This window comes from Cololabis saira, chromosome 22 (assembly GCF_033807715.1).
Source record: "Cololabis saira isolate AMF1-May2022 chromosome 22, fColSai1.1, whole genome shotgun sequence".
NCBI classification, from domain to species: Eukaryota; Metazoa; Chordata; class Actinopteri; order Beloniformes; family Belonidae; genus Cololabis; species Cololabis saira.
The window spans coordinates 14,346,637-14,362,676 of record NC_084608.1 but is presented as its reverse complement, the minus strand read 5'-3'; the positions used below and the strand labels follow the sequence as shown (position 1 = coordinate 14,362,676).

Sequence of the window (16,040 nt, the reverse complement as noted above, 5' to 3'; positions counted from 1 at the left end):
TTCGGAGTATCTGGACATGGTTTATAATGTAATTCTCTCCCTTTATCCAATTTTGATGCCCCCAATTCAGTGTGTGTGTGTGTGTGTGTTGGTACAATATCGATTTTGCTGCAAGGAATAGAGCCTTTGTGTTCATCTTCTGACCAGATCTTCTACAGACATTTAAACTGTGTGTGTGTGTGTGTGTGTGTGTGTGTGTGTGTGTACAAAATACACACTATGCCGTATCATTTTATAGCAAATGACCGGTGTTTTCATACAATACATGTTTTTTTTCTCGAGGACAAGATAATTACAGCACTCTTGTCTAAAGGTGGACAAACAGAGCAGTAGCTCTCTCCTTCTGCAGCAACACACACACACACACACACACACACACACACACACACACACACACACACACACACTTTACCAGAGACTTCTCACCTTGGAAATGGCGTGGATGCTGCTGATGAGTAACTGTGTGTGATTTGCATATGTGAGGGGGTGCACGACGGGGACGGAGAGACAGACATGCATACAGAGGAGGGAAACAAGCGCCTAACAACATTACAGTAAACACAGGGAACGGATTACTGATAACAGCAGTTTTACGAGTGCACTGTATGAGTGTCTGTGTGTCTCCCCGTATGCCTGAACATGTGTTGATCACTGCAGAGGCTGTGTGTGAATACTAATCGCCTCTCTGCTGGGAGTAGAACAGGCTGCTTTGCATACAAAGCCATATCAAACCACAAACCAATTGTATGGCCACATGTTTAGCAAAAATATGAAATTAGTAGCAACCGCTCACAATTCCCTCATTAGAAACCGCAGTGATTTTAGTAGCATCATCCATTTAATTCAAAAAGAGGAACAGATAGTCAACATAAACACCTTCACTATACAATAAGACTTGGTGACGATTAAAATCTTAATTGTTAGCACTTAGAGGAAGGTTGGGCGACTCTGAATACCAGAATATAATACAATCAAATGGAACCACAACACAAAGGTGCCCATGAAATAAACTTTCAAGACAAAAATGTAACATTTTAAGACTCTGAGGTAGGTTTTCATGAGAATCCTGTTAATTCGCAGCACTTAACAGCACGTTGAAGCTCAAACATAAACAAGTAATTCCACCTTGTCAGAGCCGCCGACCACAAAGCAACCTGCTGGTCTGTAATCCCTTTTATTACTCGCCCTGGTGGCATCTTAAAAGGTTTCCAGACTAATCAATAAAACATTGACAAACACACAAGCCAACAGCTCTTTAGCACACCAATCATAATCAAACAAGCCAGGGAAGTAAAATAAAATAATAAAACCCGCACATGTCACAACAGCAACAAGGGCTGGATGCTGATCAGAGCATCCTCCGGCAGTGTGTCACCAACGTGCAGACGTCACATGAATAATTCAAAAAGGCAGCGCCGAAGAACAGGGAATGTGTAGTTGAGGGGTGTTTTCGCTTTGAAGAGGGGGAGGCAGGCTGGTGAAACTGCAGGGCTAGCTGAGCGGGAGGGTGTGGCTGCCAGGCCGAGAGGGATGAGTGGGGAGTGGATGGAAAGGTGAGAGGAAGATGAGAGGAAAAAGATGAGAAGAAAAAACAGAGCACAATCTCCCTGAGTGGGCGACAAAAAGGTGGGAAAAGTGGGGTGAAGAGAAGGGTCTTCGGAACAGGAGATCAAACACAGTTTCCATGACAACAAATGGAAACTGACTGCGGTTCGAGAGAAGGAGAAAATAAGGTGGCGGTTGGGAAGTAATGAAAGTACGATGCATCTGAGATGCATGAAAAGAATGTTAATACGAGTCCAACCACCTCGCATTTTGTGAAAGCAAATTCTTGACATGCACACATGCGCCTGTGGTGTCTGGCTGCCGGTCACGGGACATGTAGTGCAGACGAGGCCAGACAGAGAGAGGCAGAGCAGCAGAAATGCTGCAGGATATGAATTTAAAAAAGCAAATAAGTGGCTTTGATATTCCAGATTTCATTTCTTGCGTGTCCCACTGCAAAGTTTGACTGTTACAGAAATTAAACGTGGATTGAAGCAACTTCTCCATCATGCACTCTGGTTATGTATGAATTCTTGTCTGTGTTAACAGCACTGAACTGAACAGAAGTGATAGAGGAGGGGTTTTATAATAGAGGGGTAAGAAACTAACTAAAAAGGATGGGAAGCTGAGTTGTAGCTGAGGGTAAACACACCTGTGGTGGAAACATCCACCCATACTAAATACATGCACACAGAGGTGTATTCACCTGTGTTAATCACCTCTAGCTTCCTGATTGATCAGGATGTACAGATTCCTAGCAAGAAACACACACATGCAGGTAACACACTGGAGATATAAACAGATAGAGCAGAGAAATAACAAATATTCAACCCATTTCTGGCTCAAATGATGGGGTTGTGTGACCTCCCTCCATGACATCCAAAGACTGTTGGGTCCAGCAGGTAAATTCACTTCACGAATGTAAAAATACAGAATCAACCCCTGTACCTCGGCGTGCAGTTAACAATGAATTGACACACACTGACCCACAAAAAACCTTGGCACACATACGTAGATGCTGTAACACAGAAGAGGACACACCGACGTACATAAAACCAGTTACCTATAGAGTTTTTTTTCCTGGAGACAATTTTTGGAGACAAATCTTCCCCTCCTCTTCTTTCTCAGGTTCCTCCTCTCTGTAATGCGGACCTCTTAACACAGCACTACACTGACAAGCATCTCCCCTCCTTTTCTGTGTGTTTCTACCTCCCTCTATCCCTCCCTCTTTCTCTGCAGTGCAGTCCCACCCCCACTCTGACCCACTCTGACGCAGCAGCAGGAGAAAACCCGGGTCCTGGATCTACGCTGGCCTGGATTAGGAGCGTCTCAAGTCCATGGCCATGGAGGACGGCATGATGTCATTGTTGTCCCACTTGTGCAAACTCTCTCTCTCTCCCTCTCTCTCTCTTTCACACCCAAAAACTACTAAAAGATACATCCACCTCAATTTGGATGACAGAGGTGAAGGAACAGCCAATCAGAGATACTATGTATGGAGGGAGATAAGAGAGACGAGCCAGTCTGCAATATCAACCTGATCTGATCATCTGGGTTCATCAGAGCTTTAATCAGCCTCACTGCTCTTAAAAACAAAGGTCACGACACAAAGGACAGACATGGTCAGGCTGCCTAGAAGGAAGGAAATACATTTAATTTACAATATACATGACTTGCTATAGAAAATGGTCAGCAAGATATCCAATTTGAGCTTAAAGAATCGAATAAGTGACTATATATAGCTGGATGCTGGCTGTCTGACAAAAATGACGATAAGAAGGACAGAATCATCGTAAAATTATTTTTTTAAATAAAACCGTTCCATGCAAATGTCTTCCTCAGTACACTGCCAACTAACCATCACGCGAATGGTTTCCAATTGTTTATTTAATTATAAAAACAGAAGAAACAGCATGTGAGTCAAACTACTTTTCAGATGGGCTCATATTCAGTTTGATCAGGTTTCATGCGAAGTCGAAGGATTTCCATCAGTTTAAAGGTTTGATATCTGATTCCTGGCCCTTCTGCATACTGACTTTCCTTGGATGTGCCCCCCCCCCCACCCTGCTTTCTTTCCTTGCTGTTTTCCATCATGAACTTTGTCCTGAGGTGCAGATTCTCTGTAATTTGTATCGCCTTTAAATTAGTGGAAGAGTTAAGGAGTTGCAGCGATTCAATATGTAGAATGTCTTTTTCAGGGGACCAAATATAGATGGACAGTTGACCTATCGGTAAGCTGCACCCCATTTAGCAACTGTTGCTAAGTTAAACAATTAGTTTGTGTTTACAGTTTTACACAATGACTGTGTGAAAACCTTGTCCCATATAAGACAATTTTGGACACAATAGGGCCACCTTTCACTGAAGAACATTTGAACAGGACTTAAATATGCCACAGAGGGGTATGAACAACATTTTAAAAAATAGGTGAGGGTTTGCAGATCACAGATCAAGGAGTCACAATCACACATGACTACATGTCAACACTGCTCATGTACCACGGGTAAGATTGAACAAGTTTACTTTAATTCCTTTATTTATTAACTTTAAAAAAAAAAAGGGAATGTCATAATTTCAGGGCTAAAATAGTGTTTTTTCAGGTAATTGTAGTGCTGTTGAATGTCAAAACAGTAAGTAAGTGTTAACATGAGGTAAATGCAGCCTCAGATGATCACCAACACATGCTATATTACTCACAGGGCCACTAAACAAAAACACAGAAGCAATGTGAGAAAAATGAAGTTCATCCCATGACTGCGCCTCTATTTTGACTGCACCGTTGTAGCAACTCGACCCTTTCTTTTCTCAGCCATTCTGTTTGAATTTTATTTTGTGGTGTGCTTGGGATCTTCCTGCTATTGCATGACCCTCATTTTTGGCCAAGCTTTTGCTACTCGAGAGCTGATCTCACGCAATGATCCAAAGACTGCTGGGTGAACAGTCTAGTTTGCAAAAGCGGAAGAAAAAAAAGTAAGTAATTATGGCCCAGGTATCATAGATTAAGGCTCCACCTGAGATTCATCTGTACAACGGTTCATGTCCCAGAGGTGCTGCTTAGAAATGACCTCATAAACCTAAACCGTGCTGTTGGTTCTTTTTAGAGAGATTTTCTCCTAAAACAGCCCCTTTTAATTGTACTTTGATGAACATTAACAGTACCATCCATCCATCCATCCATCCATCCATCCATCCATCCATCCATCCATCCATCCATCCATCCATCCATCCATCCATCCATCCATCCATCCATCCATCCATCCATCCATCCATCCATGATGTTTAACTGATTTAGATTTTTTCCTCTAGTGAATAATCTTTTTCAAATTGGATTGATGGGTCAAAGAGCGTTATAACATTTCCCAGATTGAGCAAAAACAGCTTCTCTAAGTTCATTATTAATTGTCTCTTCCTTTTGGGAATTCAGGTTACATTTAAATGAGTAAACACAGCGTAACATGTCTTGTGTTGTTCACCTGAGGTTGCATTTACTTAATCTTAAGACCCTGTAAGGACAAGATGTTTTTTTCATCATTAAAGAAAATATTAAGTAAAAGTTGAAGTAAAATGTGTGGACAAAGTGAACGTAGGAGGAATGGCGATGTGGAATAAAAAAGTTGGAGAGAAACTTAAATCTCACTGTGTCACTGATGCGCATGTCATTAACAACCGATCCTCGGGGCCACAGTCATTTTTGTCTCTAATAGCATTTTCACAGCGGCACTATTTCTGTCACTCTGTCTCTAGCTTTGGCTCTGAATCTGTTCCCTTTAACGCACACGCGCACACACACACACACACACACACACACACACACACACACACACACACACCCCCCTCACACACACACACACACACAGCAGATTTATGGCCCAGAAGAGCGAGGTGAGAACGCGCCTGCTGCTCAGACTGATGGATGACTCTTCCTCGTCGACTCCGCTGGGATGCAGAGATCGAGGCTCATACACGATACATCACCCGGCATACCTACCGTGCTCATGCACAAACACACACCCATCGACCTGTCACCATCATTTTAGAGGACATTACATCTGCTAGATTAGTTTCCTGGAGAGTTACGCTGATTTTAATCACCAACTTTGGCTTTAGCCTAAACTGAAACTTCAATGACGTCTGCATTGCATTTTTACCCGTTAAACCAAGCTCAAGTTACACAGCACGATTCATGTCTCTGCTTTTGTTAAACGCTGGTGTAAGGATACAATTACATGCATACACAGATATAAAAAGCTTTCCCTTCAGGACACAACTGGAGTACCTGCTGAATCATCTCTGCCGTTTAAGATCAATACCTCTTAAATTAAACCTGAGCAGCAAATACTGCACGTCAGCAGCCTGAACCCAAAATATACACACTGCCCTTCACAACCAAAATGATCATAATTAGACGGACACGGTTTCACAATTACTGCTTTTGCACTCTAAGTTTAACGTACTGCATATCCTCCAATGAGTCACATCAGAACGAGGCAGAAGGTTCTGGATCTAAAACAGTTTTTTGTTTTTTGCATTACAAAAAAGTAAATGGATTATTTGGTCGTCCAAACAGATGATGTTGAAAAAAGACTAAACGAGTTTTCAAGCTGTCACAGTGCTCTCAAATACTGAATTACTGGAACCTCATATTCAAGATCTGGAAAGATACAAGAGCAACAGTGACATCTGTTAAAAGCATGTAATGTGAAGTCAATTTCATATATTTATTTTTCTTGCTAATTCATTTTGTAATGAAAGTGTTTAGATGAAAGAAATTCCATGGTTAGAGGGCAGCTAATGTGTTGTCATGGAGCAGGTATATCCTACTGATGTATTGGATACTAAGAAGGAATTTGCACGGGGGCAGACCACCTGAATGTCTTATTTAAAATAGTATTTCCAATGAACGCCTCTGGTACCGCTGCCACATGACACAGAGATCATTCAAGCCACTTTTAATCATACTGAGAATGACAAAATATACACATAGAGCACACAAAATGAAGGGGAAAAAGGCTCAACTTAAAGATAATAAGGACCATAAACAAAATTCTGACACTAAGCGAGTAAGTGAACATATCGCGAAAAGATGGCACAGAAAACCAGCAGCGGTGAACAGATGCCATATTCCCCAAACAAAGGCTGCAATCAGCTGAGAGCTATGACTCTGAGTCATTTCTGTCACCAGCAGGAACACAAAAGCCCGACTACCGAGAACCATCCTAGAGGAAACAAACCATCTTTTTGTTGATCTGATCGGATTAGGCCTGAAGTGATGAGTGACAAAAGTTATTATCAGACAATGATGACCTGAGTAAATACAAAACGCTGGTTTTAAATGAGGATTCAACTCATTAAGGGAATTAAAAAGTTATCCAAACCAAGGTGGCTCTATGTGAAAAAAGTGACCCTCGTCACATCATGAAGTTGACTAAGCAGTTGACTAAGTTGACTAAGTGATTAACCCTAATTTTCAGAAAGCTGAGCTCAATTTCACCAGCCAGGCCTGCTTGCTGCAGAATGAAGAAACGACTAAAATAAAACCTGTTTGACAACATGGAGGAGACTAAAAATATCTCTCTCAGACATCTATCAGTCTAGAAAGGGTTACGAAGCTATATCTAAGGCTTTGGGACTTTGGGACAGTGATACAGAGTGATACACAGAGAGATAACGTGGAACAGCAGTGAACCTTTCAAGGAGATATGAGTCTATAAAAATGACTCCAAAAGTGCAGCGCTGACTCATCCAGAAGGTCACAAAAGAGCCCAGAACAACATCTAAATCAATGCCGGCCTCTCTTGCCTCCGTTAAAGTCAGTGTACGGGCTTCAACAATAAAGAGGAGGAGGCTGGGCAAGAATGGTATCCATGGGAACGTTTCAAGACGAAAAACCACTGCTGACCAGAAAGAACAAAAGCACATCTCCAATTTGCCAAAATAAGACAACCCCCCCTCTCAAAAAACAACAAAAGATCTTGATTGGAAAATATTTTTGATGGGACAGAAGTGGAACTTTGTGGAAGGCGTAAGTGCTGTGACATCTGCAGTAAAACTAACAGTATTCCAGAAAAAAAGCAGCATCAGCAGTTAGACACGGTGGTGGTAGTGTGATGGATTCGTACTAAAATGAAATTGCCATTTCATACATATTTTTGTTTGGGTGTTTATTGTATTTTTCTTTGTTTCTTTTACCTTTTCTTTTCCTTTCTATTCTTTTTCTATTGATTGATTTGTTTTGGTGATTTTTTATTGAGGGGGAGAATTTTTTATAAGCCCTTTGGGCTTCTTTTCCTCTCCTGCACAAATGATTTGTCCTTGTATGATAAAAAACTTTACTGTTGTCATTGTGCAAATAAATAAATAAATAAATGGTCGGGCTGAAATTAATGGAATCATGAATTCTGCTCTCTACCAGAAAATCCTGAAGGAGGATAACCGTCCATCAGTTTGTGATCTTGAGCTTAAATGAACTTTATTCATCAGGACAGTGATCTAAAGTACACCAACAATCCTCCTTTGAATGCCCCCCCAAAAACAAACCACAACAAAAAACAAAGAGGGTTTTCAAGTGTCCTAGAAAAGATCTGAGATGCTGCGACATGACCTTAAAGAGGCTGTTCATTCTCAGAAAACCCTCCAATGTGGTTGAATTTAAATGAGTCTGCTAAGAAGAGGGGGGTGAAAACTCCCCCAGTGATAGGAAAATCTCATCACCAGTTATCTCAAGCACTTTATTGCAGTTGCACATCTATCTATCTATCTATCTATCTATCTATCTATCTATCTATCTATCTATCTATCTATCTATCTATCTATCTATCTATCTATCTATCTATCTATCTATCTATCTATCTATCTATCTATCTATCTATCAGTAAAAAGTATCTTAAGGTGAAGGGAAATAAAGAAGGATGATGATGATGTTTGACTATCAGTGACCCATATTCCTCCCTACTCCTGAAAGTCTGCTTATTTGATGTGATCCATTGTTTCCTAAACCAACTAATCCCATCGCACAGACTGAGGAGACAGAGGAGATGTCACGCTGATCAGTGTGAGTGTGTGTGTGTGTGTGTGTGTGTGTGTGCCGTATCAAACACAGGGTGTCATTCTCTGATTCTCTCATCTGATAGCTGAGCGGTCTGACAGCCTCTCTTGTCTTTGTGGTTCAAACAGAGAAACAGAACAGATGTGATGAGACGGATCTCTGTCTCAATCGGCCTCATCACCACACTTCCATCCTCAGTCTCTTCCTCCTCAGTTCTATCATTTACTTTATGTTTCCCGTGTGTACGACTCAAAGTTATCATATTTACTACAGAGCCAACTCAACACTTCACACTGCTGGTTGGGTTGAAGTTTAGACTGAAATGTAAGTAAGTAGTCTGGCTACACTTGGAAGGTGACTTTGGCCTGTTTGTGTTGTATTACTTATCCGGATGAGGATGGATTTTTCCGTCCAAGTGCTTTTTTTATCTGGATGTTTGTGTGTCCATGTGAAAGAATATTCCCAGTGCTTCCTGTGAAGTGTTCTGCAGTCGATAATTCTGACTGGTGAAGCCAGCCATTACTGCAACCTCACTGACTTTCTTGTCATTTGAGGTGGAGAGCAAACGAAATGAGGGAAGATGAAGGGAAAAGAGGAGAGTCATTAAAAACAAAAAGAGCCATTTAATCTCGCCACAGTTACCACGAGGAGACTCCAAACAGTGTGAGACTGGCACCAAACGTGAAACGTGTCCTTCCTTCGTTCATTGATGGTTAGCAGTGTCCAACCAGTTTTAAGAAATTCAAATCTAAAAAAAACTATCATCACTTTCTTCCTATTATTTTTGTCAAGGTAGTGTATTTAGGCTGATGCCAACCACACCTTAACTAGTTTATGTGCTGATGAAAAAGCAAGGACACACCTATCTTTCTTTTATTCTGAATGTTGTTGAAATTCACATAAATTGAAGTATCCTGGATGAAAAATATATGCTGATGTTTTGGTGAACGAAACTGTTTAAGAAAGAGTCTCCACTGAAAAATGTGACTGATCACACCAGGATCCTTCTGCAGGCTTCTGATGCCCTCTAGTGGACAAAATATAAAATATGTTTAATCTAACACAATATATGCCACCATTTTTCTTTGTATTTGCATTGTTTTATTTTTTAGAAATATATTCTTTACATTGCTTTCAATGGTTAGTAATATTTATGTATGCATCTCTGATGGATATTAGGACCCGATCACACACAGGATGGTCTCTGTTTAAGGGGTTTTCTTCAATTTGATCGGGCAGAAATACATCTGAATACAATGGTTCTATCAAATATATAGAGTATCTACAGTTTCATGGTCTAAATAATAAAAAAAAGTTTATCTGACAGTCTGACAAAGCGTAGTAATTGACGACAGTCTTCTACAAATCAAAGAAAGAGAAACTCGAACTCATATTATTTAGTACCAAACATCTGCTAAGTGAAAGGACACATATTATACAATCATAGTACAGAGTAACAATATTCACAGTGTAAATGGGGGAAAACGACAAGTGAAAAGGAACTATAATAATAAAATAAAACAGAGTGACACACTCACCATAGACTTTGCCCAAGAAAAGTGTCTTGACCAGGTTGAGCCGTGTGTCTGAAGCATCTGGGAGGTTATAGCTGACAGGAGGATAATGATCCAACTAGAGTTAGAGACATGGAGACATATTAGACTCTGCATTTTAAAGAGAATCTTAAAAAAACAAACTTAAAACTCAGCATTTAAGAAAATACTCAGTGTAAAACCTGCATCAGCACATGAACTGGCGTATACTAGCAGATGATTAAAACATGATTATTAATTGCCCTTAGGCAATGGAAAGCGGAAGATCTGGAGCGTTACCAGCTCAATGTCTCCCCCCTGTGGGAGCTTAGTCAAGTACTTCTCAGGAAATGGATCTTCACTCCACATTTATTTGTTTAAAAACATCTCGTGCAGACTGTGGTTAATGGGTGGTTTGTTAGAAATATACCATCATTTGTCAGGTGAGTCAAGTGTCATATGATATATGATTTAGGACACTGATGTACCAACAAGAGGCTAAAGGAAGAACCCGCTGTTTGATCAAAACCCCCACTCTGAGATGCAAAAGTGACCTTTGCATTTGTGCCCCAATGCAGCGACTGCAGAGAGAGCAACTGCTGCAACATCGTTCTGCAGTGTGAAGCTCACTTATCAATAGAAATTGAGTAAGAGCCTAAAGGCTTCTCTCTGTAAGAAATGCAAAAGAGGGTACTGCAGATGGTAAGGCTGAGCACACTGACTACGTTTACATGCAGTCAATAACCCTTTTCTGACCGGAATATTAGCAATAACCCGGTTTTGCACGGCCACGTAAATACCAATAACCCCTTTGAATAACCGGAATTTGCTCATATTCCGGTTTTTAAAAACCCGAATATGAACCCTGGGTTACTTCTTTTCTAACCCGAGTATTTGGTCATGTATAGCCAAAGATACTCTATACAGAAATAACGCATTACCGTTTCTGCCAATGGTATGAAATGGTATCCACTTCCTGTCTCCTAAGTGGGCGTGGTCGCCCCTCTCCCCACATCGTTTTGGAAGAGTTGTGAACGAGATACAGTACAACTTTAATATTTGCGCCTTATTTTGCCGCTCGTTTTTTTTAATCTGCTACTTTAATGTCTGATATATCAACCCAGTACAAGATCATTGGATCAGTCTAATATTCTTTTTTTCCCTTCCAAAAAGACTTCAATAATAACAATAACAGTATTATTAAGCAAAGAAGCAAGTTTTATTTTAATTTTAAATTTCAGTTTATCCGATGGGAAAACGACTTTGGCAGTTCTGCAGTGACCGACGACTCTGAGCAGAGCTATGTATTATTATTATATTAGATTATTAGCTATGAGAGCCAAATCTCGCGAGAGTGTGTTGCTCAGACAGAGACAGGTCTCAAACAAAGTTAATTTTCTCCTAATCTGTCGGTCTGAAAATCGCCATTTTGGTGTCAGATTGTTCAGAAGGTTTGTGGCTTTTGAAAAATGGGTCCCATATTTACTTAGGTTACTATGGGGCGAAGGAATTGGTAATAATCTGTGCTCACGTTCACTTTTCCCATAGGACTCAATAGACTCAGGACCTGCTGTTAGTCTCCTAAAGGGGCGGGGCAGTGGGGAAACCCACGTGACACAGATACAGGAAACCCAACCGTAGTGGGCTGTCTCGTTTATAGAACGTCTCTGGTATAGCCTAACGGGATATCACCATCAAAAGGAACATGAATTTGTTTTCTGCGCATGTTCTTTTCGCAAGGAATCTTGGTCTTTTGAGTCCAGGAAGACATACGGAAATTCTCACGCCAGTCGGCTTCGGTGAACTCCATCATTGCGACCGGTTCCCACCAGTCCTGACTGCAAACCCTTATCCAAAGTGTCCGGGTGCTCTGGTGGAAACGGGTAGCATGGATATGGATGGCACAGCTCCGGCTCCATTTGCCATTTTCTTCACGTTCTCGCCTTCCATTAATGAAGAAGGTGATGAGGAATAGTGATAAGCACTGGCGGTGGGTCAGTACCAGCACCAAAGTGCAAAAGAAAGTGACTTCTACTGGGCTGTTCATTATCGGCCATGCTGCTGTTATTGTTGTTTTGGATTTAGATACAGGAAGAATGACGTTCTCCGTGCGTCGGTGGTTTGATCCAGATATCCCAAATGATTACAATTACCATGTATACAAGGATAACCCTGTTTGCTCACACATGTAAACAGATTATTCCGAATGTTTCAGTAACCGGAATATTGACCTTAACCAGAATTTTGACTGCATGTAAACGTAGTCAGTGACCTGCATCTTCCCGCATGTGTGGTAGTTGCAGAGAGACATGCAGCGCAGAGGGAAGCACTGTCTGCACTGAGGACCGTCTGTGTAGCGCTTTTAATTCTGTTCTGCGATTATTACAGTCACTACGATCACCACTGCTCATCATTGCTCTTCGTAAATTAAGAGAGGAGCGGTGGCTCTCAGTCTTTTTTCCTGCTCACAACACCTCCATGAAGACATATATCAAATAGATGAGATCTGTACAAAGACCTTTTTACGGCTTCAACATCGCTGCTCGTAGAAGTCCCACCAAAGTGATTAAAGAAATCCTTTTACGTTCAGTGAAGCTTGTCACAGCTAAAATAAATGATTTTTCTCCATGATCTTACAAATGAGCATATGATCGCACTTTAATTAACAATATGACATTTCTTAAGCCTTTGGTGGGTCCAAAGCTTAAAACAAGGAGGGAACAAGAAGCCTGTTTAAGTAGCAGACCATCAGTGGAGAAGTGAAAGCAGAAAGGCTGATGGAGTGAGGGAATACACGACTTTAATATCCCTGCAACATAATTAAGTAGTTATTGCTGTTGGAATGAATTTTCTAATTAGCTTCAAGGCTGCAGCCGGTGCTATTGATGGGAATAATTTCAACCCCACAAATTAGTTTCTCTGCCTTCCAGAAATACAAACAAGATTGTCCTTCTCTGCTTCTCCCTACTCATAGAGGACTGGATCTCAGCCAGTCTGCAGAAAACAAAGCAACACGTAAAGCCAGAGGAAGGGACGGTAGTTAAAAACAAAAGAAGAAAAAACTTTTGTTATCTTGTGTTTTACTGGAGATTTGGTCTAATGATGTGCTGAATAGCTGTCACGTCCTGCTGGCTGGGAACAAACGAGACTGTCTCTAAAGGGCTGAGATTAACGTGTGTGTTTGTCGCAGTTTGTTTTAACAAGGTTTGAATCAGTCGGGTCCTTCCCCGCAGGGAAGTACCCGCAACCCCTTCCAGACCATTTTTCTACCTCTTTCTCTGAACACATGCACGCATGCATGCACGCGCTAGCCCGGTCTCTGTAGAGCATTGTGTGGGTTTTGTTTTCCACAGTGACTGAAGGGTAGGATAATGGGGCACAATTAAATTGCGCTCGGCTTATTTACTTTTATCTGAGAAAACAAATTGGCTTCACGACCAGGGAGGGGGCTTTGATTCCTGAATCCTCACATTAAGGTCCGGGGAGGAAGACAAACAGAAGAAACCTTACTTTACCAAATTCTGTCAATTACAGCAGCAATTATTGGGATTCCTCCCCTTTACGCGGCACCGTTTAAACAGCACACTTCTCTTCTTTAATGCCTCTTAGGGTGCATAAAGCCCACATAAGCAAAGCAATCAGGGGTAGACAAAGAGAAAATTAACAATGGGTGAAATGTATTTTCCCAACTATGTACTTAAAACGAATTTAAAGCAACCAGTGTGCTGTGTATAGTCAAACTAATTTACAGTACGCTAAGAAGCTCTGCTTGGCTTGGTTTATGGGCTTTATTGTGTATTTTGTTTCTTGGTTTTAGTATTACAATAGCTCTTTGGATTTTCATGTTTTGCATACAGTTCTTTATTTCTGCTTCTGAAACCAGGTTTTCCTTTCGTGTCCACGTTTGTTTTCTACAGTTAAGTGTATAGTCAAGCTAGCATTTGAAACTGTCACGAGACAACGGTGACAAACCAGAATGCAATTTTATAGGATTAAAGACGAAAACTACAGTTGTTCAACAAAGTCTGACTTTATTATTTGGACTTTTAAGTTCAAAGGAGGAAAGAAAAAGTCACACAAAGTGCTCGCCCTCATCCTCCTGCCCTAAATTAAAGCCTTTTGTACAATGGCATGAAAAAATGTGAGTGCTGCCTGAAAGTTGCAGCTGCAAGGGATTGTGGGACAGAATTATCATATTTCGTTTCACAAAGGATCATATAAATAATAAAGGACGCTTTGAAGCTCCTCTCCTAAAGATTAGAGTGAATTTGACAATTTCTTATCACGCTGTCACATAAATATTTGAGCCATTTCACTCCTTCCTGAGCAACAAAAGACGACTCGGCTCGGTCCCAAACTCCTTCAGCAGTCTGTTTAGTTTTTCTTCCTGGCTTTGTTTCACACCTGGGTTCTGTCGCTACCACCTGCCGTTCATTTGTTTGGTACCTTCGTGTATATACACCATCAGGTTTCAGCTGTTCAGTGCCAGATTGTCGGCGTTGTTTCCTCCCGTCTTAGTCCGGTCCTAATTTGTCTCTTTTTATATCATGTTTTGGGATTTCAGTTTTGTCTTTCCTGCATCGTTTGGCTCTTGATTTATTTGAATACAAGTTTACTTATTCTCCTCACCTGCCCGCCTTGTAGCTGTGAGTCTGCATTCATGCTTACCTTTGTACACAAAGACCCATAAAACTGCTTTCTTAATGACATCCTAGCTTTTGTTTTCAACTACTCTATTACAGAGGACAAATGAGCCTTTGAATAAGTAGTTTAACATCATTTTAAGGTAAACCACTGAATTACTATCTTTCCCTATCGCAGTTCACACCACTGAAGTAACCACAGACTGGGGGAGAGGAGAGGAGAGGAGGGCACGCAGATGAAATGCCTGCTGCCTGCAGGGAGTCCTCACTTTCATCTCAGAGATGGTGAGATGGGAACCCTTCTTAATCTTGCCTTGGTGGGCCTTTGATAGCGAGCTAACCTAATGAGACCTCGCAGACTGCTTGAAAAGCAAACACTTGCTTTAGTTCACTACACACAACGCTTGCATGTATGTATGCATAAGCAGGGATTTGCACTCACATGCAAATCAATCAATGTCTAGACCAAAGTTTCAGTATTTCAAAAAAGGTAAGATGGGCCAGATTGGCCTGGCCGGCCAAACGCATTCACTCGGAGAACATTCTCTCTCTTGAAACGGGTCTGGCACCCTCCTATTCACTGCCATTTCCACTGGTACAGAACATAATGAGCTAATTGCAGCGAGGCAGGGATGCGGTGACTCTGATACAGGAGCATCCAAGAGCCACTGTCCACAGAAACCAGAACGGCTGCAGAATTGATATCAAAAACTTAAAACAAGCTTTTCCTGCAAATCCAACAGCAGCACTCCGTTTTGGATGATTTTATTGATACGTTTGATACTCGTCTGGTTGTTGCTCTGCCTACATCACAGCCTTTGCTTCCTTGAATGGTTATAAGCCTATTCAATGGTGTTTTTTTTGCAGTTTCTTCTAAGTCTGTTGGTACAATTCCCTGGAAATCAAAGTCTAAGTTAGAGCAACCTGAATAAATCTTTGTATTCAAGAGAAAACGAATAGGGATGGCTGATCCATCCATCCATCTATGTATCTGTAAGTCTGCCCGTGGCAACAATATTTTTACACACATAGCTGGTTCTCTTCTCATGTCAGCTGTCATGTGGTCGAATGGCTACTTCTTCCTGGCATTCACTGAACAGACTGGACACACTGGGAGGTATGCCTGCAGCAGGAAAACAAAAACAAAACAAAAACCCTTCAAACTCCTGCTGCAGTGTTGGCAACTCAGTTGTCCAAAAAGCCAAGCTTGTCCAAGCTGCCGAAGTGGTCTGAAAAGTCACTTACAAAGTCAGTAAATTGGCAGGAATGACTGCA

General features: G+C 41.2%; 1 protein-coding gene across 2 annotated transcripts in view; it reads right to left on the bottom strand.

Moving 5' to 3' along the window:
- The window catches only part of cntnap2a (contactin associated protein 2a), a 412,736-nt gene that overhangs the window by 6,315 nt on the left and 390,381 nt on the right, over window positions 1-16,040 (bottom strand). For both annotated transcript variants that reach the window (XM_061713895.1, XM_061713896.1), the window contains one exon: window positions 10,129-10,222. In XM_061713895.1, the coding sequence (XP_061569879.1) occupies window positions 10,129-10,222 (94 nt within the window). The remainder of the gene's footprint in view (window positions 1-10,128; window positions 10,223-16,040) is intronic.